The following is a 22,914-nucleotide window of genomic DNA, read 5'->3' as shown; positions in this document are numbered from 1 at the left end:
GCCGCTGCCGCTCACTCCCCGCAGCTAGGAAGGAGCCGGGCTGCCGGCCGCAGCGTGTCTTCTCCACCGCAACCCGCCGGCGGGCAAGATGGCGCCGCAGCTTCATCGCGCTCTGTGGGAGGAGTGCCCTCACTAAAGATGGCGGCTCCCTGCGCCGTGTGGCTGGGGGACACGGTGAGGCGGCGGCACCGGGGAATGGGGATGGGGATGATGGGGATGGGGCGGCGGTGCGGGCTGACCCGTGTCCCGCCCGCAGGTAGAGCGGGTGCCGTGCCCCTACGACGTCCATCACCGCGTCCCCCGGGCGTCGCTGGAGAGGCACGCCGCGTCCTGCCGGCTCCGCAAGATGGGCTACTCCGCCGAGGAGGAGGTGGGTGGGCGGCCGGGCGGGGGGCTCTCCCGGCCCGGGGCTGGCGCTTCTGGCCTGGGGGTATCGCCCGCCCGGCTGAGCGGAGGGCCGAGCCGGGCGGCGGCGGGGGGGGCCCGGTGTCGGCCCCCGGGGCCTTGACTGAGCCGCTTGGTCCGGCAGGCTGAGATGTACGACTCCAGCTTCTTCTACGAAAACCTCAAGGTTCCCACCGTCGCCATGGGTGAGCGGCAGCGGGGGCTGTGCCTGACGGGGCAGCCCCCCCCCGGGGGGGCAGAGGATGGGGCTGAGGGGAGACCCGGGGCCGGGGAGCCAGCTGGGGCTGAGGGGAGACCCGGGGGGGCAGAGGATGGGGCTGAGGGGAGACCCCAGGGAAGGGGCAGAGGATGAGGGGCCGAGGGGAGACCCCGTGGGGCAGGGTCCAGGTCCTCGCAGTCAGCACGCCCCACTGCCTTGTCAGCCGTAAACTCTCTAAGGCCTCCTAAAAAACCCGAGTGTTTCCATCAGGAGGTTTATTTTCTCAGCATTGTACTTTGCCTTAATTTACCCTTGTTATGCTCCGTCGCTGTGCAGTTCTGCTCTGTAGGTCACTTTGCTGTTTTCATGTTCACGTCCAAGGATGTTTTTTTTCCTCTTAGGTTATTTGCCAGGTTCTTCCTATGTTCTCCTTGCGTCAAGCGCAGAGTGTATTAAAACGCACGCTTAGAAGGTGGAAAAACTGGCCATAGAACTTGGGAATATAGTAATGGTACAGAACAGAGTTGCAATATACATACATTTATTTTTTCATATCCCTGTAACCCAGAAATACTTCTTTTTTTTTTTTTTCCCCCTCCCCTCAGTTCAAATATGGAATAGTTTAAAATGGCATTTTTAGTTGAAACCGTCCCTTATGCATAAATAAAACTACAATGTTCTGTAACATACCGTAAGTCTCATAATAGAGGTTAGGGAATAAAGACTAACCAAGTACTTGATGTAAAAGTTCTGGGATATTTTTGTCTTCTCTGTCTGCAGATAAAGATCTACAGTTTCACATTGTTAAGCAAGCTAGAGCTCAAAGTGTGAAAGAAGGCACAGGCTACAGCGAAGGTAAGTAGCAGGCAGATACTGAGACAACTTTGTCAGCTCTCATGTGGAGAGCTGCTCTTGTCTCCACTCTCGCAGCTTCCTTTGTTCTACTTGTGAACTGCTGTGAGGAATTTTTTTAACTTATTTTTAATATTCCTTCCCTTGTCTATTTTGGAGCATAACTACTTTCTCTACTCGGGGCAACTAGATGAGAGAATTTGAGTCTGTTGTGCTCATGCCTATAGTTCTTTTCAGGACTGGAAAATCACCGCTGCAAAATTCAGGCGTTTCTTAAAGCGCTAGTCCTTCACTTCCCATCCCACTACCTATGCTTTACTTTCTGCCTGCATTTTCTGATATTATCCTTGTGCTCTTTGTGGCTCAGACGCTTCTAATGCTGCCTCCAGCCTTGTTCTTCATGTAATGTTTTGTTTAAGGATTAATTGCTAGATGAGAGCTGTATGTGCTTGTCCACAACTCCTCAGATCAAAACCCAAACACATGCGTATTCCTATGTTGGATTGTTTCAAGACTGTCTTAAGAGGTTGTATAAGAAATATGCTGACACATCTGCAAATATGATGTTGTCCTTTGCCACTGCTCTCAGCTCATTTGTTCCTTTATGTTTCATTTTTCAGTGGGTTTTGTGACCAGTCTGGGGACCAGATTAAGACTGAGCAATGCTTCTCTTTCTTTGAGAGTTCAGACCAAGACAGAGTAGAAAAGTAGGGCTACCTATAGAAACCACTGTAGAGCTGCAGCATATGGTTTGGAAATCACTGCAACACCTGAAAGATACAGCATTTACTGTCTGTAGTCCTTTAGTTTGGTAAACATACATGTGCAGGAGGACAAGTGCATTTGTTCTGCTTTCCTGACAAGTCAAATATAGCAGCGCTTGCTCAGGCATAGTTTTTCATGTTGTCTTTGTTTTGCTGGCATAGCAAATGGAGCCTTAACAGTCAGTTGCTTGGGAAGGAGCTTTCCTGTGATGGGCACTGTGCTTGGAGCATGTCGGGTGCATTTCCTCTGGAGGGAAGTGGTAACTTATTAATTTGACACAAGCACATCCAAGTAGAGAAGAAACAGATAAACCCTTTATCAAGTGGTGCATCGCAGAGCTACATCAGTGAGCCACTAGATGCCAGTGTTTGCTATCCGGTTTTCACTGCAAGCTTGTGTTTCTCTGAAGATAACACTAAAACTGTACTGGGATGGTTTTCATTGTGGTGTCTTAGCCTAGCATAAGATTTACTGACTTGGAATTGTTTGTTTAATTTAAAGTCTTTGGCAACAGAAACAAATGCAAAGTATTTTTCCACTGTAAATTTCCTTTTGACTAACTGTATCAAAGGAAGTAATTTTCTTTCCTTGTTTTTAAAAAATTCTAACCATATTTAGACTATTAGAATAGCCGTATAATAGGACAGGAAAGCTGGTGTTAATCACAAGTTGTGACATTCTTGTAAAATCACAAGTACGTAACTATTAGGGTGCTTTTATGGGCTTCTGTGACACTGTCAGAACAGTACATTTTGAAAACAAAATTCTAGTGTTCGTGTTTAAATCTGTAGTTCGGTTTAGAAAAGTTCTGCTTCAGGCTCCAAGTACAGTAATGAGGAAATCTGGTATTTTAGGTTTGTTGTTGTAGGGTTATTGTGGCTCTTCTTCCTCCTCTTTGGTGTCTTTAGTGAAAGCAGGATGTGAGAGATTGCCCAGCTTCCGTTAAGTGCTGAATAATCTAGAGAAGCAGCAGCTTTGCTGTTGCGAAGGCTCCTGCATACACCGTGTCATATGCGTTGGCTCCTCTGTCTGCCTGGAGACCTATGTCTGTGTGGGATCGTGCCTTGTGGGGAGCAGGAGTACGGAGGTCGGGTCAATCGTTTCTGGGAAGTTGAATGTTCGCGAGTAAAATGCTTTTCTGCAGGCAATATCTTGGAATACTGCAACCGGTATCTGTAGGGAAGTCACTTTGCTGGTGTTGCAATGAATTGAGAATGGATTTATTGCTGTTTGGAGGATATGTGTTTTAACTGGGGAATGGGAAGAGTGAGTACCGGCTTGATCATTTGGGGAAAGAAGAGTGTGCAGTCAGTGTGTTTGTTTTCGTAAATCGAAAGTTAGTTATCTGAGCTAATCTGGAGCGTTTTGAAAATGCCTTTGTGGCCCTTTTAGCTATAAATTTCTGTGGCAGTCTATTATAAAAGCTCTGTAGAGAAAGTGACAGTGTGAGTGAGACTGATCTGCACAGTGCCCAGTTATCTAATCTCCTAGAAGCTTTCATTCTTGCTGGCAGAACAACAGGTATTTTGCAGCTAGTACTTTACAGAAAATTTTAGGAGTAAGACAAACCCACAAGTTAGACCTGCAGCCTCCTCTCTTTTGCTTTATCGTCTAAGCCAAGAGTTGAAATTGATGGGACAATACAGAGTGTCCTTTTGACCTAATTTAGTACGATCCCTTCAAAGTATATGTAAACCCGTAACTAACAGTGTAAGCAGTCAAGAGAGGTTATACAGCCTGCAGGGGGCAGGGGAAGAATTTGGGCCTTTTTTTTTTTCTTCTTTGAGCAATTTTTATCCTTTCAAATTAAGAAGGATGAAACTTCTTACAGGTATGTTGGGGAAGGATGAAAACAGCATGGGTGTTTACTGCATTGTTTGTTTGTTTTGCTTCTCAGTGTTTTCCTGTATAACTATGCTGTTTTACTAATAACAGCTGTCTGTTCAACCTCCAGGATCTTACTCATTACTGCCTGTAGAAGTTCCTCAAAATCACAAGCGTTTCACCTGTGACCTGACTCAAGCTGATCGCCTTGCTCTTTATGATTATGTTGTTGAGGAAACAAAGAAACAGAGGTCTAGATCCCAAATAACGGAGAATGACAGCGATCTCTTTGTGGATTTAGCAGCGAAAATCACCCAAGGTTTGAAGAACAATCTGTTGTTGAATTTGTGGCTCAGAACTTTCACTTTGTGTAGTTAGATGAGTTTTGTCGAAAGCCAAACAGAATTGCTTGTGCTATTTTTATTGTGAAAAGCATACTGTTCTTAAAAGCCACAATGAAGACTTGGCATCAGAAAACACTAGTTTGCTATCCTTCACGTTTTCCTTCTGAGAAAGCCTCAGTGCTCTGCTCTGGAAATGCATATTGTGTGTATCTTAGTGGATGGATCTTTTGTCTTTGCTGTAACTGACTTCAGGTTGCTTAATGTTGCCAACTTACTGCACAGCTTGGAACAGTATTTGTTATAAGAGGTGATGAGATTAAAGATCACTTAAGAGTAAAAGCTGAACAAGAAAGGTCGGCAGTTGGGTGTATTGGACTGAGGCCTCTCATCCCTGTTGAGTCATGCCAGTTTGTACGAAGTGCAACATAAGCATCTGTGTTTATGGCCGGTATTTTGTAGGCATTTGACCAAATTGCAAGCCCGTATATTGATTTGGATCACTGCTGGGAGACTGAGATCTCATAACAACATTTGCTTGGTGGCTTTTTAGTTTTGTGTAAACAGCTAGCAAGAAGGTTGGAGAGGAAGCTTGTGCTAAATTTATAATAGTTACTAAATACCAGAGAAACTTCAGAAAGAACACAATATATTTTATGTTTCAGACTTTTAGTTCTAAAGCGCCAGACTTGCGTACCTGCAGGTGCTAATGTCCTGCTAACGACCACTTGTTTTACTTCCAATTTTTTGCTAGATGATAGTCAGAAAGGTCCGAAGTCCCATCTTGAAATTCTGGCTGAAATGCGAGACTACAAAAGGCGGCGGCAGTCATACAGGGCTAAGAATGTTCATATAACAAAGAAGTCTTACACTGAGGTGAGATCTGAAAATAAAGAGGTTTTTTGCACAAAAGTGCTTGTTGTCTATCAGCATGAACAATGATATACCCTTTCAGACAAAGAAAATGTTTCCCTTTCTGCTTCTTGTACTCTGCCTTAATAGAGTTGCAAATTACAGAGGAGTCTTTTTTTGGTTTGTTGCAGCAAGTTACAAATAACAGGAGCATTTCTGACTATGAAATTTTGAATGTGAAAATGCCAGTGAGATATAGTAGTTGACTGTCCATTGTAAAATGGTGCTGTTTAAATTTATGCTGAAATACCTGTTTCTGCAAATAAGACTTTCCGTTCAAACATCTAATGTATAGGGTTTGGGGGTTGGTGGTGTTTTGTTTTGGGTTTGGTTTTTTTTTTTTTTTTTTTTTTTTGAGATGTTTACCTTCGGCTGTCTAATTGCTAGTTCAGGCCACTACCATGACATGCTGCTTTTTGTGGTGTTTGTTTTTAATCTATCTTAATCTGCAGGTGATTCGGGATGTGATTGGTGTGCATATGGAAGAACTCAGCAATCACTGGCAGGAGGAGAATAGGCTGGATAATGCAGAGATATGTGAAGGAGGGAAGTCAAAATCTTCAGGAAGGTATGTCACAGCTGGGAAATTCCTCTGGGATGTCAGCAGCCAGATAGCCTGTAATGTTATCCTATTACCCCTTCCCAATAGGACATACACCAACCTTGGCTGAGAGATATGCACAGTTTATTTTATACTAATTCTGTTACACTCTTGCTTGAGAAGCTCTGTCTGCATGAAAGATGGGGAAAAATGAATTACTACCTTTCTTTCAGGGGTAAGGAAGCAAGTTCCAAGGGATCCAGGGGAACAGGTAGTTGCTGGGGAATGAATAGCACTCCTCTGGTGTCCAAATGCTGCATATATATGTGATAGCTGGGGACAGAAGGACACTTGAAAATACAAGTACACAATTTCTTCCACTTCCCTACCACGTGACAGGAAATGCTATGGTAGATAAAATATAAAATACCTCAGAGAAAAGGTTTTCGTAACTTACTAAATCTGGGGACCCTTTACAGTTCTTATCAATATGAATGCTGCTGTGCTAACTGGGAACGTGGTTTATGTATACATATTTCTTCCTGTGTCAAGCAACACTGCACACTCTTCCAAATGTTTGCTGCTGAAATAATGGAATCATGACCTAGTGAGAGTCTATTTGTGCTTCTTCAGGAGATCTTTGAGATGAATGTGTTGTTGAAACAAACTAACTAAAAGGTGACACTCGAGCTGTTTGTTTTCAGCATTAAAATGGAGGTAAATGTAAAAAACATACAGGAGACCAGCCTTGCTGGGTTCTCTGACTGTAGGTAGCAGCTTAAGGCAGGTGGTTGAAGAGTCGGGGATTTAAAGCAAAAGAGAGTGAACCCCTTCTACTGTCTCCTCTCTCATGAGCAGAGGTGATGAGACTGAGGGGCAGCGTTTGTAAGAAATAACTGGATTGAAGTGTGCCGAGATGTGCACATATAAGAGCGTGGACTTGGGGCCTCTTTTGGGAAGTATTGTATTTCTTGGGGAGATAGAGAGGCTTAATAAAAGGTATGTATGTCCTCTGTCTTACACTGTTAGTAGGTCATTATACTACAAAACTGATACTGAACACAATAATGACTGTGAAACTATTTTTATTGAATAAAATCAATAACCTTTTTTTCAGAAAGGAAGACCGGCGGTCAGCTTCAGTGGACTCACGGCAATCCGGAGGAAGCTGTAAGGATACTGAACGCAGCAGACACAGGAGAGAGGCCAGCAGGAGTCCAAATAAACGAAAACGGAGTCGTGAAAGAGGCAAAGAAAGAGATTCTCGGAGAAAAAGAGAGAGGTGAGCATCAACAGTGACAGCTGACTCCTGCTTCTGAATCAGGCAGCCGTAGCCATTGTCTATGAGAATTCAGTGCAGAGAATTAGAGCATCTAGCCCAATTTAAAAGCTAGTCTCATCTCATTATACTGTGTAACAAGCCAGTGTCATGAGGTTACTGATACTAAACAGAACGTGCTGTGAGATCAGAAACTGTGATCCAGACTTCAGAATTTACTCTCATACCTGAAAGGTGACACTTCCACCAGCACGCTACAGGGTTAGCGCAGTACTGTCACAGGCTGTTTTACTCCTTGATCAACGTACGCAGAGGGGGACGTATTGTCCATTTAACCAACTAAGTGTGCTCATCCTGTCCAGTGCTGATTTCTGCTCTAGGTTGCACTGGGACTTAGTCAGTAGGGTTATTTGTTTCACTAGTAACATATATACGTATGATCACTTGACTAGCTTTTCCATGGCAGATGCTTCAGAACAATGCTGTTGCTCTTCAGTAGTTCTGGACATACTTTTAGGCAAAAGAAGACAAATCTAGGCCACACCTTCTAATACCATCAACAAGGGCACATTTGTATCCGCAAGACCGTACATGTCTGGGACCTGGGTTTGAGCAAAGACTTAAATGTCATGCAGAAGAAATGCTGTAGATTACTGCAGGGCTGGGAATGATTGCTTCTCAAAATTGGCTTCATTATGCAGTGATGTGATTCATGCTAAATTAATTACCACTATGGCATTGCATGACAAGGCTTTGCTTAAAACAGCATGGGAAATAAACTGTCTTAAAGTAGTTTACTTTCTTTCCTTAGAAGGGGACATGATTACATTTAATGAAAGTGTTTTATTTTCCAAGTCAGTTTTTTATTTTCCTTCAGATTCTGTCAGTCTGAGCCTAACAGCCCACATAATGTTTGTGGTTTTGTTTCAGGGATGAAGACAAGTATCACAGCCATAAAAGAAGAAAGTAGAAACAAGAACCTGATTTTTTTGTCAGCTTTTCAAAAAATTACTTGCGCAGGAACTACCGTTACTGCTGTTGTGCCAGGGACAGTAACACTTTGTACATAATATTGGTGTTGCATCACAGCTGTGCTTGGAGACAAAAATGGAATTGTGTTAAGGTTTGTCAGGATGGAAGCAGTATATACCAGAAAGTGTGTAAATCTGTAACACTAATGCATCTATTCATAAATGATATTGATCTCTCTCATCTGTTTGAGTTCAGTCTGACAAGGCTGAGAATGAAATCTGTGAGAGGCTGTACTGAGTTGTTCCTGGCCCACAGTTAGTGGATATAGAACAGAGCTCATCCCTGGAGTCTCAGATCAATTACAAATGGAAGGGGCATGAAGAGAGCTCCTCTCCTACCCTCCCGCCTGACACTGTCACCTCGGGGAGCTGTGTTCTGCAAGGACAGCACTGACTGCCCAGTTACAGCAGGTACCAGGGGGCAGACTGCAGAGTTCTCCAACAGGCTAAAACATCTCCAGCTGCAGCTAGTGGTGAAGGGACAAGAATGGGAAAGTTACTGTTCCCAAGCTCATGCTCAAAGAAATTTAGGATCAGTGTCATCTGGCAAAGATGACGAGGACCTAGCTCTCCACAAACTAGTGGGGAGTGTAATATTGCTGACTGCAATACCCATTTCCTTCCAGAAATAACTAGGAGAAGTTCCCATGCTGTAGACTGACGTACAAGTATTAGTGATAGAGGCTGATAAAACAGTTAGATGCAAGATGTACATGTATGTAGTAAGGGTGTGCACGAGGATTCCACTTAACTTCAGTGCGATTTTTATCATACCAATTTCTAGTTCTGTTAATTCCTCACACAAGCTACTACAGCAAGGTGAGTCATCATCAGCCAAGCTTGTCACCTCCATGAAGTCAGCAACTATAAAAGAACAAGCTTGCAGATCCATCTTTCCTACAATACTTCCTTCTCTTCAAGTTGCCAGGAAACGGTGCTCCATATGCTCCTGGGTTTGGCCTTCCCTGGCAATGGACTCTCCAGTTTTACTGTAGCCGCTAGTATCCTGTCTCTTACCTCAATCATTTCTGCAATTAAATGTGATTAACTGTCACTACTTAGTCTAGTTCCGATTGATTTAGACTTCTGTACCTACTACAGCTGTTCAGCTCAAACTCAAGCTGACCTCTGTGGCAGGCATTACTCACCTACATGACAAATGCAGTAACTTTTCCTGTCAGAAAACAAGATGTACTTTAAAAGAGATCCTTAATTAGACAAGTCCATCTAAGAATGGGAAAAGATACTTAAGTTCTGAAAGGGTCCTAATGAGAGGGGGAACAATACAGAACCATTGCAGTCCTTTCTTGAGTTGATGTTTCTTCTACCAGCTCAGCCACAGGGTTCTCATGAAGTTCTCTTGAGTAAGGCTTCGTAAAACTATTTGTTCAGTAGAGTGTGTTCATGCAGACAAGGTAGTCAAAAGACAAGCTGTATTTGTGCAAGAGTCAAAAAAAAAAGGCAGTGCTACCAGAAGTGTAATGAGAAATGCACCAATCAATCATAGCTGTCCCGTCCTCTCTCAATTTAATCCTGTGTTTTACTTCTTTTCTTACAATCAATCACTTACAAAGTACAGGTAGGAAGATCCATACCAAATACCTTCTACTCGGTATAAACGGGTGAGTGAAGGTATCACACCCTAGGTGTGAGCATCAGTATTTGGGAGGCAGGAGAACAGAGTAACCATGTATTCAATTAACATCCACTGAAGGGCGATTGCAGGAGTGGGATAAAGAACTGCCAGAGAAGAGGATCTTCTTGTATTGTAATGTGCAAGTATCAGTCCTTTGAACACAAATTATTTTCTTGCCTGTATTTATTTGTTTGGGTTTTTTTCTCTCACCTGGTGCTGAAGAGTAGGCTTGATCAAAACGGTCTTGAGGGCTGGGTCAGAAAGTTTCTAAGCAGCACCATGCCAGTTTGTTGGTCACTGGAAAGGAACAAACCAAATGTTTTAGAACAACACTTTAACATGGTAAATCCTAGTGTGTTGGACAAGATACAACAGAGGTTTGTATGAACCACAAGGAAGAGCGGTGTGATTAAAAAGTGGTTCTTATTAAAAATTGTCAGTCTGGTAACTGTAATGATAAAACAAGTCAGCTCATTTGTGTGCTCACACATTTTTGAGCTCCCATGGACATGGAGCTGGTAGCAATCTAAGTGCATTGGGTTTGCGTGGCAAGGTTTTGGTAGTGGGGGGGTTACAGGGGTGGCCTCTGTGAGAAGCTGCTAGAAGCTTCCCCCATGTCCGACAGAGCCGATGCCAGCCGGCTCCAAGACGGACCCACTGCTGGCTGAGGCTGAGCCCATCAGCAATGGTGGCAGTGCCTCTGGGAGAACAGATTTGGGGGGGGGGGGGGGGGGGGGGGGGGGGGGGGGGGGGGGGGGGGGGGGGGGGGGGGGGGGGGGGGGGGGGGGGGGGGAACCAACCTGTGCAACTGCAGCTAGAGAGGAGTGAGAAGATGTGAGAGCCCCAGCCCTGCAGACCCCAGGTCAGTGCAGAAGGAGGATGAGGAGATGCTCCAGGCGCCGGAGCAGAGATTCCCCTGCAGCCCTTTGGGAAGACCACAGTGAGGCAGGCTGTCCCCCTGCAGCCCAGGGAGGTCCACGGTGGAGCAGATCTCCACCTGCAGCCCGGGGAGGACCCCACGCCGGAGCAGGGGGATGCCCAAAGGAGGCTGTGATCCCATGGGAACCCCGCGCTGGAGCAGGGTCCTGGCAGGACTTGTGACCCCGTGGGGGACCCACGCTGGAGCAGGCTGTGCCTGAAGGACTGCAGCCCGTGGGAAGGACTCATGTTGGAGAAGTTCATGGAGGACTGTCTCCTGTGGGAGGGACCCCACGGTGGAGCAGGGGCCGAGCGCGGAGTCCTCCTCCCCCTGAGGAGGAAGGAGCGGCAGAGACAAGGTGTGAGGAACCGACCCCGACCCCTGTTCCCCGTCCCCCTGCGCCGCTGGGGGGGTAGGTAGAGAAAATCAGGAATGGAGTTAAGCCTGGGAAGGAGGGAGGGGTGGGGGAAAGGTGTTTTTAAGATTTGTAATAAATTAAAGATTGGTAATAAATGAAACTAATTTCCCCAAGTGGAGTCTGTTTTGCCCGTGACAGTAATTGGCGAGTGATCTCTCCCTGCCCTTATCTCGACCCACGAGCCTTTCGTTATATTTTCTCTCCCCTGCCCAGCTGAGGAGGGCAGTGAGAGAGCGGCTTTGGTGGGCACCTGGCCTCCAGCCAGGGTCAGCCCACCACAGACAGAAAGACCAATTCCAGCCAGATGGTAGGAAGAGTAAGTATCTGTATGTAAACATGCCACACAGGCAGCACTCGGAGGACAAGCCTGTTGTTACAGATCTTTTAAAATTGGTTAAAAAATAAAGTGCATTTTCTGTGTCCTATGTGTGACTATGGGTAAAATGAGTGGGAGTTTATCACTGAGAGCTGGCATGAAGACACTGTCATTTTCATACATTCCTAATGCTAATTCCATGCTAATTCTAGCAGGAATATATGCAGTATCTTAATGGATCCTTTCCTCCATCTGCTCAAAAGTTAAGAGGTTCTGACACTGAATTTTGTGGGCACAAGACTTCACATACATAACCAATCGAAGCATATTAGAGATGAGATTTTCACCTGTGGCAGTTAGGATGAGTTAGGCCTAGTTAGCAGAGCTGTTAGTACAAGCCTATGAATTTTAAGTTATTGCTGTTGTAGAAGTTGACAAAAATGTCATCAGTCTAAAGCAACAGAATAGTGTTGGTGTGCTCAAGAAAAGAGGTAGCCAAACTATGTGCGTACCCTGTTGATCATCATGAAGCGCAGGTGTCCAGAAGTATTCAGAACAAACGAGGTGTGAGCACCAACAATGGCAACAGCACATCAGAAAAGGGCACTTGAATGGTCTGATCATCAACAGGGTATTCTCTACCCAATCCTCTAAGAAGGACACCTCATAATATCGGGGGAAACCATCATTTGCTAACAAACTACTCAATGAAGTCAAGAGGTGAGAACAGGGTTGCCTCTTCATTATGAAGCAAGCCAAAGATTGCACAGAGAAGACCTGAACACAGCTGTCAGTGACAGCGAAACATAGCCAGGCGGTGAGTTTTTGCTTAACCTTCAACCCGCACATCTCCTGCCGGGAAGAACTGCATCAGTTCATCGCTTATGGACAAGACTGATACCGAACTATAAACCAACCTCAGAGCAAGCAGAAAGAGGAACACAACAGACTAGAAGCGTACCCAGCCACCCCAACGTGGTACAAATAGCAAACAGGGTGAAGGATTCAGGGGGGATTATGTCCTGCCTTTGTCCTTTATATCCACTGAAGGCAGCCAACACCAAGACCATTCCAAGAAGGACAACTTACCATAGCTAGCACTACAAAAATTGAAGAACCAAACCATTTAAGACCAAGTGCATGCTAGATGTTTTCTCAAGAACACTTCTAGGGAGAAGTAATTCAGGAGAAACACAATAGAAACTTCGGACTTCAAGTAGGAACTCCCAATTTCTCTCTCTGGTTTATGATCTATGTTAAATCAAAAGAGCAGCCCATAAGATGCTGCTGGTTCCAGTACCTGTAATATGCAGGTGATACAAACCTGTATATAGTTGCTTCCTACAGGGAAAATTATACCACTAGATAGTGATTTCAATATTTCAAAGAAAGATGGATAAATAACAATTTATCATTTGACAGTTCAAACCCTGAGGCTGACCACTTAACAAGAAACATCTACACTTTTGATACAACCTTAGTCAACCTTTACTCCTGTCATCATGGCTACGCCCAAAGTGAAGATAGACTATTCACCTGAAATTAAAGGTTTATGGAGAGCCCAGAGGCGATCAATACAGTAAAATTCCATGCATGGATTTTTACTTACGCTTGTTCTTTAATTCCGTGGAGGAACGCTTCAGTTTTCTCCTCTGGTATCTCTCCATCGATACTGGCCAAATACGAGTAGAGGAACGAGAACGTTTCGAAGGGAACGCGAGCCGCTCCACCTTCTGGGTCCCTTGTTAAGATTTCGCAGGCATGTTTCATTGAACTCAGTAAGGACTGCAGGGGATTCAAGAAATGAGAGGAACAGTATCAGAGCCATGAACATCCTTTGCATACCACGACAAAATCCACACTGTAAGCCACTAAAAGTGAGTGTAAATGAGATGAAGGCTTTATCATCGTTACCTAGTTTTCAACCCCAAATTTACCCTCCAGTGCAGGTCCAGGGATGGAAACAGTAACGAAGCTCTAGTGGAGACAGGAGTAAAAAATACCAGAATCCCATCATATTTAAAGATTGCATGGGGTAGTCTGAGCTCTGTCTCCAATATGGCCCAATTGCTCTGTTCTGCTACTGCAAAAGCTCCAACACGACTATACCTAGTGAGAGATACATATATATATATATGTATGTGTGTGTGTGTGTTTTTATTATCTCAATGGATCTAAATGAATTCTCAGCAGCATTTAAGACAGACAAATCTACAAACCCCAGAAAATGTATATGGGTTTGATGATTTTTATTATGATATTAATTTTTAGGAGTGCTGATATTTACTGTTCTCCCTATTTGTATGCAAGTTCCGTTTTAGTAGTTAGTAGAAAAGCAAAAAGCATTTCAAGAATATTTCAGTTTAGTCAAAGCCCAGTAACATCCGAGTTCCCTTAAAAACAAACATGCCTCAAGGTATTAGTTCCAAATCTACTTTGAAAAAATCCTTTATTCAATAGTGTCTACAATCCAGTGCCCTACGTATGCTGAGCTATACAGGGAAACGTGGGGAAAAATTCAACATTGAGCTTCATTGAGTCAAAGACTGGTTGGATGCCATCAAAACAAAGAAAAAAAAACCCCAACAAAACCCAACAGATCCACAGGCCTTTTTTTAACCCACATAGTAATATTTTTTCAAAATTTATCCTTACCTCTTCATTAACAAGCAAGCGATGACTTTGTAAAAAGATAAGTATTTCCTAACAGTAGGACAGCAATATTTGAAATAAATGCAATACCTGTTCCAGATCTCAAACACAGGCCAGAGAAGTGTCGTTTTATAACCCTTTAACAGTTTTATTCAATGTAGTTCCTCCCCGGGAGGCCTCTCTGGGGAAGGAGAGGCAGCTGCTTACATGATGGCAGACTCTACCCTCCGCAGCCTGCTACCCCTCTACTGCCCTTCCTGCTCCTGCCACTGCAAACTGCCTCCCTCTGTCTCTTACAATGCAGCAAAGTTATTTATTCACATTAATTTTGCCAGCTTTGAAAGACAATTTAACAGGCTACCCGTGGGGTCATTTCTCCAAGGCTGTAAAAACACATCAGTGTTTTACAGAAAGATACTTCAGGTGACTGGTGTTCTTAAGTAGTTCATACCTGTCTACTCTTGTATCTTAACTGTGACCTTATTCAACTATGAACACAATTTACAGCTGCAGGAAAGGAACGTAAATTTCTTGTGTGTGTCCTCCTCTCTGGTTTAGGAAACTGAAGTTTAGGTTTCATTATGTAGAGCTGAAATCAAATCATTCACTTAGTATCTGAAAGGATGAATAGATGGATGTAAATTTAGTCTGTCTAGCTGCATCAGAATGATGTTCCTGTGACTCTGTTTTTGTTTTGATTTTTTTTTTTTAAATTAGTAATGTTGCTGTTACTTTTTTTTAAATTAAGAGCCCAAATTACAAAATCATGTTGGGAGGGGGATTGGAATCAAGAAATACACAGTTGAAATGAATAAAAATACACACACACACACACACAATTGCATCACCAGGACAGGTCAACATTCAGGGCTTCCAGATACTGCAACATTCTCAAAATATTATTTAACATGGATTTTCTTTTTAGTACCCCTTCTTCCCTACTGCAGAAATCATTAAAAGTATTATACTTCAGAAGAACATCAGCTTAGTGTGTTTTATAATCTCTCATTCTGTTGAAACGCTCTCCTGAGACTCTATTACTGACATTAAAAGAATTAAATGTAGATTTAGTAACATTAACTGCTTCTGTGAAAATTTAATTGACTACACAATCAATTAAAAATTGATGTTTTAATTTCTCCCTCCAGTTCTCCTCTACGGACATTTACACTGACACCATAAGCATCATTCCTCTATCATCCTCTCTCACGGTCCAAGCTCCCCGCGGACACGCTTGCTCTTCTACTGCCATCCCAGTAAACTGAGGACTCAGCCCTCATTCTGGTTAAGCTCCCCGGACCAAAAGCTGGTGGGGAAGAGAAGTAAACAGGCAAGCCGCTTTGCCAGCTGCCGCAAAAGCAATCACCATTCCCCAAAGTCCACTTGCATTAATTGTTCTTTGGTCTACCTCATATATGATCATATATGACCGTCTGCGTTTGGATACGAGGGCTCCTGCTGTGAACGTACCCCGCCGAGCACGCTGCACCCAAGCGCCAGAACCTTCATCCATTCCACCTCCTCGCCAAAGTCACCCAGCTGCAGGATAGCTTTCAGCTGCTCCTCTGGCAAGCACAAGTGCTTCCATTTTTCCTTCAGTTCTGCAACATTCACTGTGCCTTTGGGAGAAAGCTTTAAAGGAAATCGTGGTACCGCAATAAGAACTCTGAAAACCAGAATGAAACTAAGAACCCAGTCTCTCCCCAAAATACATCAGATACTTGACATTCAGTCTCCCCAATCATCCCCAATGCATCAGCATTCCTCAATAGCATCGTACATTTGATAAAGGCCTGTTTGTACCTGTTTGTGCAAGACTTTAAGGAGTCCTGGGGTCAAACCAGCATCTGTTTTCTCTGCTGCTAAAGGCATTTCAATCCTCTCCTTCACAGGAAGGGGCTCGCCTTTTGACAGCGCTGAGAAATACCTAAGCGAATGGGAAGAGCAACACACTTCAATGCCCGTGGCTGCACAGAAGTGAACGCTCGGACAGTTCAGTCAATGAATCCGCACGCTCCTGCGCGGGAGCGGCAGCATTCGGCTAGCTGCCCGCACACACAACTCCCATCTCCCCGTGCCCAGATACCACCTTTCTTTTTAGCGGAAACCTCAATCTTTCGGCTTTACACGCTCCTTTTTATGACATTCTAATAATTCTTAAGGCATTTAACTTATTTTGTGCATGATATACTCAGCCCTTCTTGGCAAAGGCAGAGCGTGATTTATTAACATCAGAGTGTGCTTGCAAACCAAAGTGCAGGTTTTTCCCATTTGATTGAGGAGCACCTGAGGGCTCATTTGCTTAACATTCCCCTCACACACTGCCCGAAAAGCACAACTGGCTATTTATGCTGCAACTCCCTCATCAGCCTTTCTGCTATTTCTGTCCACTCCAAAATAAGATTTAAGACTAGAGCAGACAGGGAATTAGATGCACATCCTTTTAATTATAAGGCTGCCACAGCCTTAAGAGCAACCACCTCTGCCGTAACCGGCCAGCAATCTGAACCGTGCAAGGAAAACTTAAGTTTTCATTCAGTCAGTGGTAGGTCTCATTTAAGGGTTTCTCCACTCGTCCTCCCTCGTCTGCCCTGGTCACCCACGTCTGTGCCCAGGCTATCCCATGCTGTGCAAATACGTGCCAAAATGCACAGCAAGCAGCACTGCAGAACTGAGTTAGTGTGACTGTACAGAAATAAATGCACAGTATGTATGTACACGTTACACCTGGGCTATTTTTCAGCTGGATCCATTTCCCCATCTGATTATTCACAGGGTCAAGCACTGCAACACCAACAGTGAAACCACAGCTTTGCTCTGCCTTGCGTGGCTCCCAGGTTCAGACCTTGCTCTGCCCCAGTTTTTCTTTTTAATGGACAAGCCAGACTCCCATCTGGCTTTGTAAACAGCCTCCCCTCCCTCATGTACACAGTACGGGTGTTTTTCAGTCCCCCCAACGGAGAACATCTCACAGATACCTTTCAAGAGCTTGTCCACACAAACCGTAGGACAGGAAAAAGTGATAGTGAGCGGTTGAGGTAAAAGAAAAAAAAGCAGTTAAAGAAGAAACATTTAAACATGTTAAATCAACTTTACAGTGAGAGATTTATTATGGGGACTATCACCTAAAAGCTGCAAGTTTTCAGGCTCTTTTCCTATTTCAGTAACATTTAAGGAGACTCCCTAGTTTTGTTCCTGGAAACAAAAAAAAGAAACCTAAGCAAGCTTAAGAATTAGAAAGCTATTTTCTAGGTTTCCTTTAAATTCCAAGAATTAAGTCTCACATGAGAGGAGAGGAAAAAAAAAAGTTTGGTCTTCAGGACAGTGAAATTAATAACAAAAAAAGATGCATTTTTCTGTATGGAAATCAAACTGTTCCAGAAATATGCCAGTCCTAAACCTCAATGAAACAGAAAACAAATCAAGTACTACACTGTTTTAAAAACACTTACATGCTGCATTAATGCACAGAAGCGTGTATGCAATAACGAGGTTGGTTTAACATTCAAAGCCAGCTCCACCTTACAATAAACAGGAGCAGCGAGATTTTGTGGGTCCATACGCATAGCACTACATTGTCACGTGAACGTCATACTTACGCAGCTGCCCACTGCAAAACATCATGAGGTTGAGTCCTAATAGCAGCTTTAGTAAATTGCTTCAGAATATCAGGTAGCTCAGGGGGGATTTTGATCTGCTGAGCACAAAACATGGTTTCTGGAAGAGGCATGGTCCGTTTGTGTTCAGTTACAAGGACCTGAAAGAAAGAATAATAAAACAGCAGTTCACAGACGCAGAATGCGAAGGAAAAACTGCGTGTGGACACGGGGGCCAACAGTGTTTGTACCCAAACTCCCTCCCGTCCTACTCGACAGCTAGGGCTACTAAAGAACCAACAGGCTTACTTGCAGATTACCAAGTTTCCACTGTGTTTACGTATTCAAAAAACACTGTAGCAAAAAGTTACTAATTTGTGCTCCTGGCAGACTTTATATCAAAAAAATTACAGTGCTGAACAAAACATTCACGTGTGCTGCAACTACACATAGCACTTTGCTCATACAGCTCTAGAGGTAGGTTTGTCTCATTTAGGATGTAACTTATTTGCTGCAAGGAATCCTGTTCCCCAGGATCCAAAAGAAGGGAGAGACGTAGGTTATTGTATGGTCCTTCTCCCATTATAGCAATGGAGCATGTTTGGTGGGAAATCCGGGCACTCTCCTCATCTTTTCAAGGACAAACTACAGCCTACTTCAGTTGATTTAGCAACAAGAGCTGAAAACATATCAGCTGTTTGCAGAAGAGAAAGGCAGTAAAAGCAACAGCATAGAGAAAGGAATCAATGTAACAGCATCCTTTATCCCTTTAGATTTTTTATTTTTAATTTTTTAAGATGAAAATAAGAGGACCTGGCAGATGGCTTTCTCCCCCTATCACGTCAATTTTCCTGTATTGGGAAAAAAAAAAAAAAAATTAAAAGTCAGCAATGGAGGAATGGGTCTGCTGTGACTCAAGGCTCCTTTGAGGATCAAACCATGCTTAGAACTTCATTTCTGGAAAAACGCAGACGGGGCACAGCATCTTCATTACTCCAGTGCGGCAAATTTGCATCAGGGACAGACTTCAGAGCGTGCATTTAATTACTACATTGGTCACGCACTTTCAGCAACGATTCAAAAACGCAGCTCTAGCCGAGGGACTGAAGCTGAAGGCAAGAAGTTGGGGATTTCAGGATAAGGCAGAGAACAGAAAAGCCTTGAGGAAGGAACACACGTGCGTGTGCACGCGCCCTCGGGAAGCAGTCAAAGAAAAGAGTAAAAAACCAACTAATCAGAAAAAGTAGAGAGAAGGGGGGGAAAAAAAGCGTGAGAGCTGCTTTTCCATTGTAAGCCATTACTCCGAGAGTCTCAGGGAAGGTCTGAGGGCGGCAGGGACCTCTGGGGATCACCCGGGCCCCCCAGGACCACGTCCCGGCGGCTTTTGAGTTTCTCCAAGGATGGAGATCTCCCCACCCTCCCTGGCAACCCGTGCCGGCGCCCGGTCACCCTCACCATAAATAAAAAGCGTTTCCCGACGGTCAGAGAGAACCTCCTGAGGAGGGCCGGCCGGCCGCTGCCCCCCCTCACACACCCCCTCCCGCCATACCCGCCCTTCGCCCGCCGTTCCTCTCTCACACACCACCCCCCCCGCCCCGTTCAGCTCCCGTTGCCCGTTTTTCCCTTCCCTCACCCCAAACCGGCCCCGGCCGTTCCGGCTACAAAGCCCGAGCCCACAATGGCCGGGCCGCGGCTGTGGGGAGCCCTCAGAGGCCGCCGCCGCCTCCTCCTCCTCCTCAGCGGCCTCCCCGTCCCCTCAGCCGCCCGGCTCGGCGGCCCCGCTGCCCGGGCAACGCGGGAAGGAGGCCGAGGCCCGCCCGGGGAGGGGGGGGAAGGCGGGGAGGGAGGGTTGTTGGCAACGTTCTCGAAAACGCAGAAGGAACAGCTGCCTTCCAGCTCTTTTCGGGAAGTTTCTAGAAAGACCCTGTCGGGGTCGAAGCCCGTCGGGCAGCTCAGCCCCCCCTCAGCAAACCCCTGCGTGTCGTGTCCCCCCCCACTACGGCGATGCTTGCCGTCGGTCCGCCTCCACCCCGGGCTCCCTCGTACCTCCTCCGCCCCAGGCTCGGACGAGATGCCAACAGCTGCGGGAGAGGTATAGGGCAACGCGTTCCCCAAAATTCCCCGTTACAGGAGCGGCGGCTTCTGAGGACGCCTCAGCCACAGGCACCCCTCCCGGTCGGCCTCCCCAGGCCGGGACGCGGCGGAGAGCGGGACCGCCGAGGGACTCCCCCCGCGTCCGGCCGGGGCCAGCGCTTCCCCGCTCCTGCTGCTCCAAACCCGGGACCGCCGAGGGGCTCCCCCCGCGTCCGGCCGGGGCCAGCGCTTCCCCGCTCCTGCTGCTCCAAACCCGGCCCTGCGCGGGCCCGAGCGGCGGCCTGGGCTGGCCCGCCGCTCCCAAACACCACGGAGACAAGCGCCCTCTCCGCCTCCACGGCCTCCGCTCTTCCCACGGCGACGGATAAAACCGGCACCGGCGGTAACCTGAATGGCGTCCTCTGTAAAGACGCTAGCGCGTCTCTTCGCTATAAAGCGGCGTCCCCGCCGACGTGCGCTGTAAGAACGCCGAGCGCTCAGGTGAACGTCATCGTAGGATTATCCGCCCCAGAAAGCCTTCATCGCTCCGCAGACACGGACGCAGGCGCTGCACGCTCGAAACGGGCCAAACAGTTACTGCGAAAGAACACAGCCTGACTTGAAGCCAGCTCTTCTTAATCCATGTTACGTCCCCGCTGATGAACACGTAAGGCCGTGCAGGACAAAGATAAAACGGTGGTCTCTGGAAAACAAAAAGCACACATTTTAACAGCTGCTTAATCTTTCATAAACCACGAATACTCTGCGCAGGCTACACGGCAAGTATTGGGCCTCAAAATACTTCGCAGATTCCTTCAACTACATGAAAACAGCAAGCTTCTGACATAGCATGACATACCTCTTCTTTAAACGGGTAGATGCTTTAAAACAATTAAGAACTCTATAGCAAAATATACCTGTAGCAAAACATTATCCTGCAGGGGTTTACAGAATGGAATTTAATTAATTTCACAATGCAGTTTTTCAAAGGTGTCTCGGGACAACAGGTAAATGGCAAGTTTCATATTCTCTCTCAGACACAGTCCTTGGACACACTTGGAACTATCCTAAAAACGCTCAAAAAGTAAATGTCATACCCTCAATGCTTCCCACTATTCAGTCCAGCGCAGCAAAATCATGCATAAAGCTGCCAGACCGTATTATGAGAAACAGCAGCATGTAGGTGGAAAGTTTTTCTATGAGTATTTAATGAAAAACTGTGCATTCTTAAAACATGTTATTTTATATAAATTGCAAACTGGTAGAAAAAGCAAAAGGCTAAAACTTTCATGTAAGAGTGAAAAATAGCTGGAAAACAGCAGACCAATTAATCGCGTGCTGCTCCAGAACATGCTTCATCTATAAAGGCTTGACTAAATTGATCTTTGTATAAATGCTTACACGTAACAAAAATTAACAAGACATACCACATCAAGTAATAAAAAAACCTCTGGGGGATGTGCTGCTTGCTCCTTGCAGAAAGAGGAGCATGGGTACTGCTCTCCTCTCTCCTTTGACCCCAGCGGCCCAGAGATCATCATGTATTTAACTGGGGGGGGACACACGGGCTGGAACAGGGTGACAAAAACCTGCGGTGACATGAGTTACGATCATCCTTACTACGCAGTCTCCTGGTTTATAAGCAGAACCAGATGTACCGCACATTTTCTACTCATTACTCCTGTGTTAACAGTACACAAAGTATGTGCATAATTACTCATGTTGTTTTCAGTTTGGCATATTGGGATATCAAGTCCTTTTCAAAAAGTCAGGGAACTCTTATTTTTAGCTAAAAGGAGCATGCTTCTCACATGTAATTACACTAAAAAGTCTGCTTAAACTTTACTGTAAATCATGGATAGAAAAGAGAAAAGACTAAGACAGCATAACAAATAATAAAGAATGGAATTACCTCTGAGATAGTTGGTGAGTAAAACTGAGATCAAGAGGTAGGTGAGGGAGGGAGGCTTCAGTTTTGAGGGTTGGTGGTGTGACAACAGTTGTTATAAAATTACAAGCAGGTTAATGCAACGTAGTTTAAGGAAACTGGATTACGCAGGTAATGCGGCCATTAGGTCAACAAATCCCTTCAATGAGGAAGAAAAAGAGATCACAGAAAGGTAGAGTGAGAGGGACATTGATGGGTCACGTTGAGAATCTTGGCCCAAAGTTATAAAGGTAGTAAGGCCTGAACTATTTACTTTAAGAAAAAGCTGATCTATATATATAAAAGGTGACCTAGGTAAAACTAGTGTTGTTTTCCAGGAACAGAAACGCTCCTCGAAAGCCAAGCAATTTAACATAAACCAGACAAGTAACATTAAGTGCCCCCCTCCGCCCTGATGTCAGACAACTCCAGATATGTTTGATTTCTCCTTATACAGAGAGCGGGGGGGGGGGGGGGGGGGGAAGGCACCTATGCTGCTTTGGCACTGGCCACTACTCAACAAGTAAGAGGTAACAGCAAGTGAGCATATAAGCAGCAAAACTGATGTGCAGAGTTGTGAAACGATCTTGCCTTTGCTCCATCCCTCAGTATTATACTGAATTCAAAACATTCAGTTTATTTTGGAACAGTATTTGACCTTTAGAAATAGAACCTTCTAAAAATTCCCATTACTGAGTACCTGATTCTGGCATATCGTTTCTCAATTTATGGTGACTTCTAAATGAAGCACTTAAAACCAGAAGCATAGCTTGTCTGGAATAATCATAGACTTAATAAGATTGCTGTTAACTAGGCAATTCTTTAGTTCCAGTTAATCTAATTAAGAACTGAAGTATCAGAGTAAGAGAGCTCTAACATACCATTAAGCTTTGTAAAAATTGTTTCCTTATCTGTTTCAGAAGACAGCTTCCTTTTTTTCCATCCTGAAACTTCATCATACTACCAAGATTCAGTTCCCTGCTCAATGTTTTTATTATCTGTATCATCATTTCTGCTAAGAACCCCACTCACTGCTCGGGCTGCACAGTGCCCATACGCAAGGCAAGCAGAGCAAGAACACTGACCCTGCCACAAAGAATTTCCAATCTCTACATAGACGAACGGACAGGCAGTAGAGTACGAGGAAACAAAACGACACTAATCAGCACACCAGGCAGTGGAATCAACAAACCAGTCATTCGTGCTTTGTAAGGTAAAGGGCTTTTTA

The 22,914-nt window shown here is 45.1% G+C and overlaps 2 protein-coding genes across 6 annotated transcripts in view; one reads left to right on the top strand and one right to left on the bottom strand.

Moving 5' to 3' along the window:
• Positions 1 to 9,203, top strand: part of SNRNP48 (small nuclear ribonucleoprotein U11/U12 subunit 48) — a 52,575-nt gene extending 43,372 nt beyond the window's left edge. For both annotated transcript variants that reach the window (XM_030042144.2, XM_030042145.1), the window contains exons 6-13: positions 257 to 370; positions 530 to 590; positions 1,385 to 1,459; positions 4,176 to 4,364; positions 5,141 to 5,262; positions 5,751 to 5,866; positions 6,957 to 7,121; positions 8,049 to 9,203. In XM_030042144.2, the coding sequence (XP_029898004.1) occupies positions 257 to 370; positions 530 to 590; positions 1,385 to 1,459; positions 4,176 to 4,364; positions 5,141 to 5,262; positions 5,751 to 5,866; positions 6,957 to 7,121; positions 8,049 to 8,088 (882 nt within the window). In that variant the 3' untranslated portion in view covers positions 8,089 to 9,203. The remainder of the gene's footprint in view (positions 1 to 256; positions 371 to 529; positions 591 to 1,384; positions 1,460 to 4,175; positions 4,365 to 5,140; positions 5,263 to 5,750; positions 5,867 to 6,956; positions 7,122 to 8,048) is intronic.
• ROPN1L (rhophilin associated tail protein 1 like) lies at positions 6,908 to 21,134 on the bottom strand. 4 transcript variants are annotated; one of them, XM_030042147.1, is made up of 7 exons: positions 19,142 to 19,162; positions 17,690 to 17,847; positions 15,894 to 16,017; positions 15,561 to 15,722; positions 13,048 to 13,223; positions 9,996 to 10,082; positions 6,908 to 9,580 (listed from the first exon to the last, which is right to left on the bottom strand). In XM_030042147.1, the coding sequence occupies exons 1-6, from the start codon at positions 19,142 to 19,144 to the stop codon at positions 10,019 to 10,021; spliced, it is 687 nt and encodes a 228-aa protein (XP_029898007.1). In that variant the 5' UTR covers positions 19,145 to 19,162; the 3' UTR covers positions 6,908 to 9,580; positions 9,996 to 10,018. The 4 variants fall into 4 exon arrangements, with proteins under 4 accessions (XP_029898007.1, XP_040974280.1, XP_029898009.1 ...); XM_041118346.1 differs by lacking the exon at positions 19,142 to 19,162 and adding an exon at positions 20,168 to 21,134 and having other exon boundaries at positions 6,908 to 10,082; XM_030042149.2 differs by lacking the exon at positions 19,142 to 19,162 and adding an exon at positions 19,733 to 19,917 and having other exon boundaries at positions 6,908 to 10,082.
• Positions 21,135 to 22,914: the final 1,780 nt, after the last annotated feature.

This window comes from Aquila chrysaetos, chromosome 18 (genome assembly GCF_900496995.4).
Source record: "Aquila chrysaetos chrysaetos chromosome 18, bAquChr1.4, whole genome shotgun sequence".
Classification (NCBI taxonomy): Eukaryota; Metazoa; Chordata; class Aves; order Accipitriformes; family Accipitridae; genus Aquila; species Aquila chrysaetos.
The sequence above is the reverse complement of the archived record's forward strand: the minus strand, read 5'-3'. Positions and strand labels throughout refer to the sequence as shown.

Excerpts from the sequence above, each read along its gene's own strand:
- ROPN1L (XM_030042147.1), bottom strand. Across the intron at positions 16,018-17,689 it reads GTTTTGCAGTGGGCAGCTGC|GTATTTCTCAGCGCTGTCAA; the intron begins GTAAGTATGACG and ends CCATTCGCTTAG. Across the intron at positions 15,723-15,893 it reads TTAAAGTCTTGCACAAACAG|CTTTCTCCCAAAGGCACAGT; the intron begins GTACAAACAGGC and ends TTTCCTTTAAAG.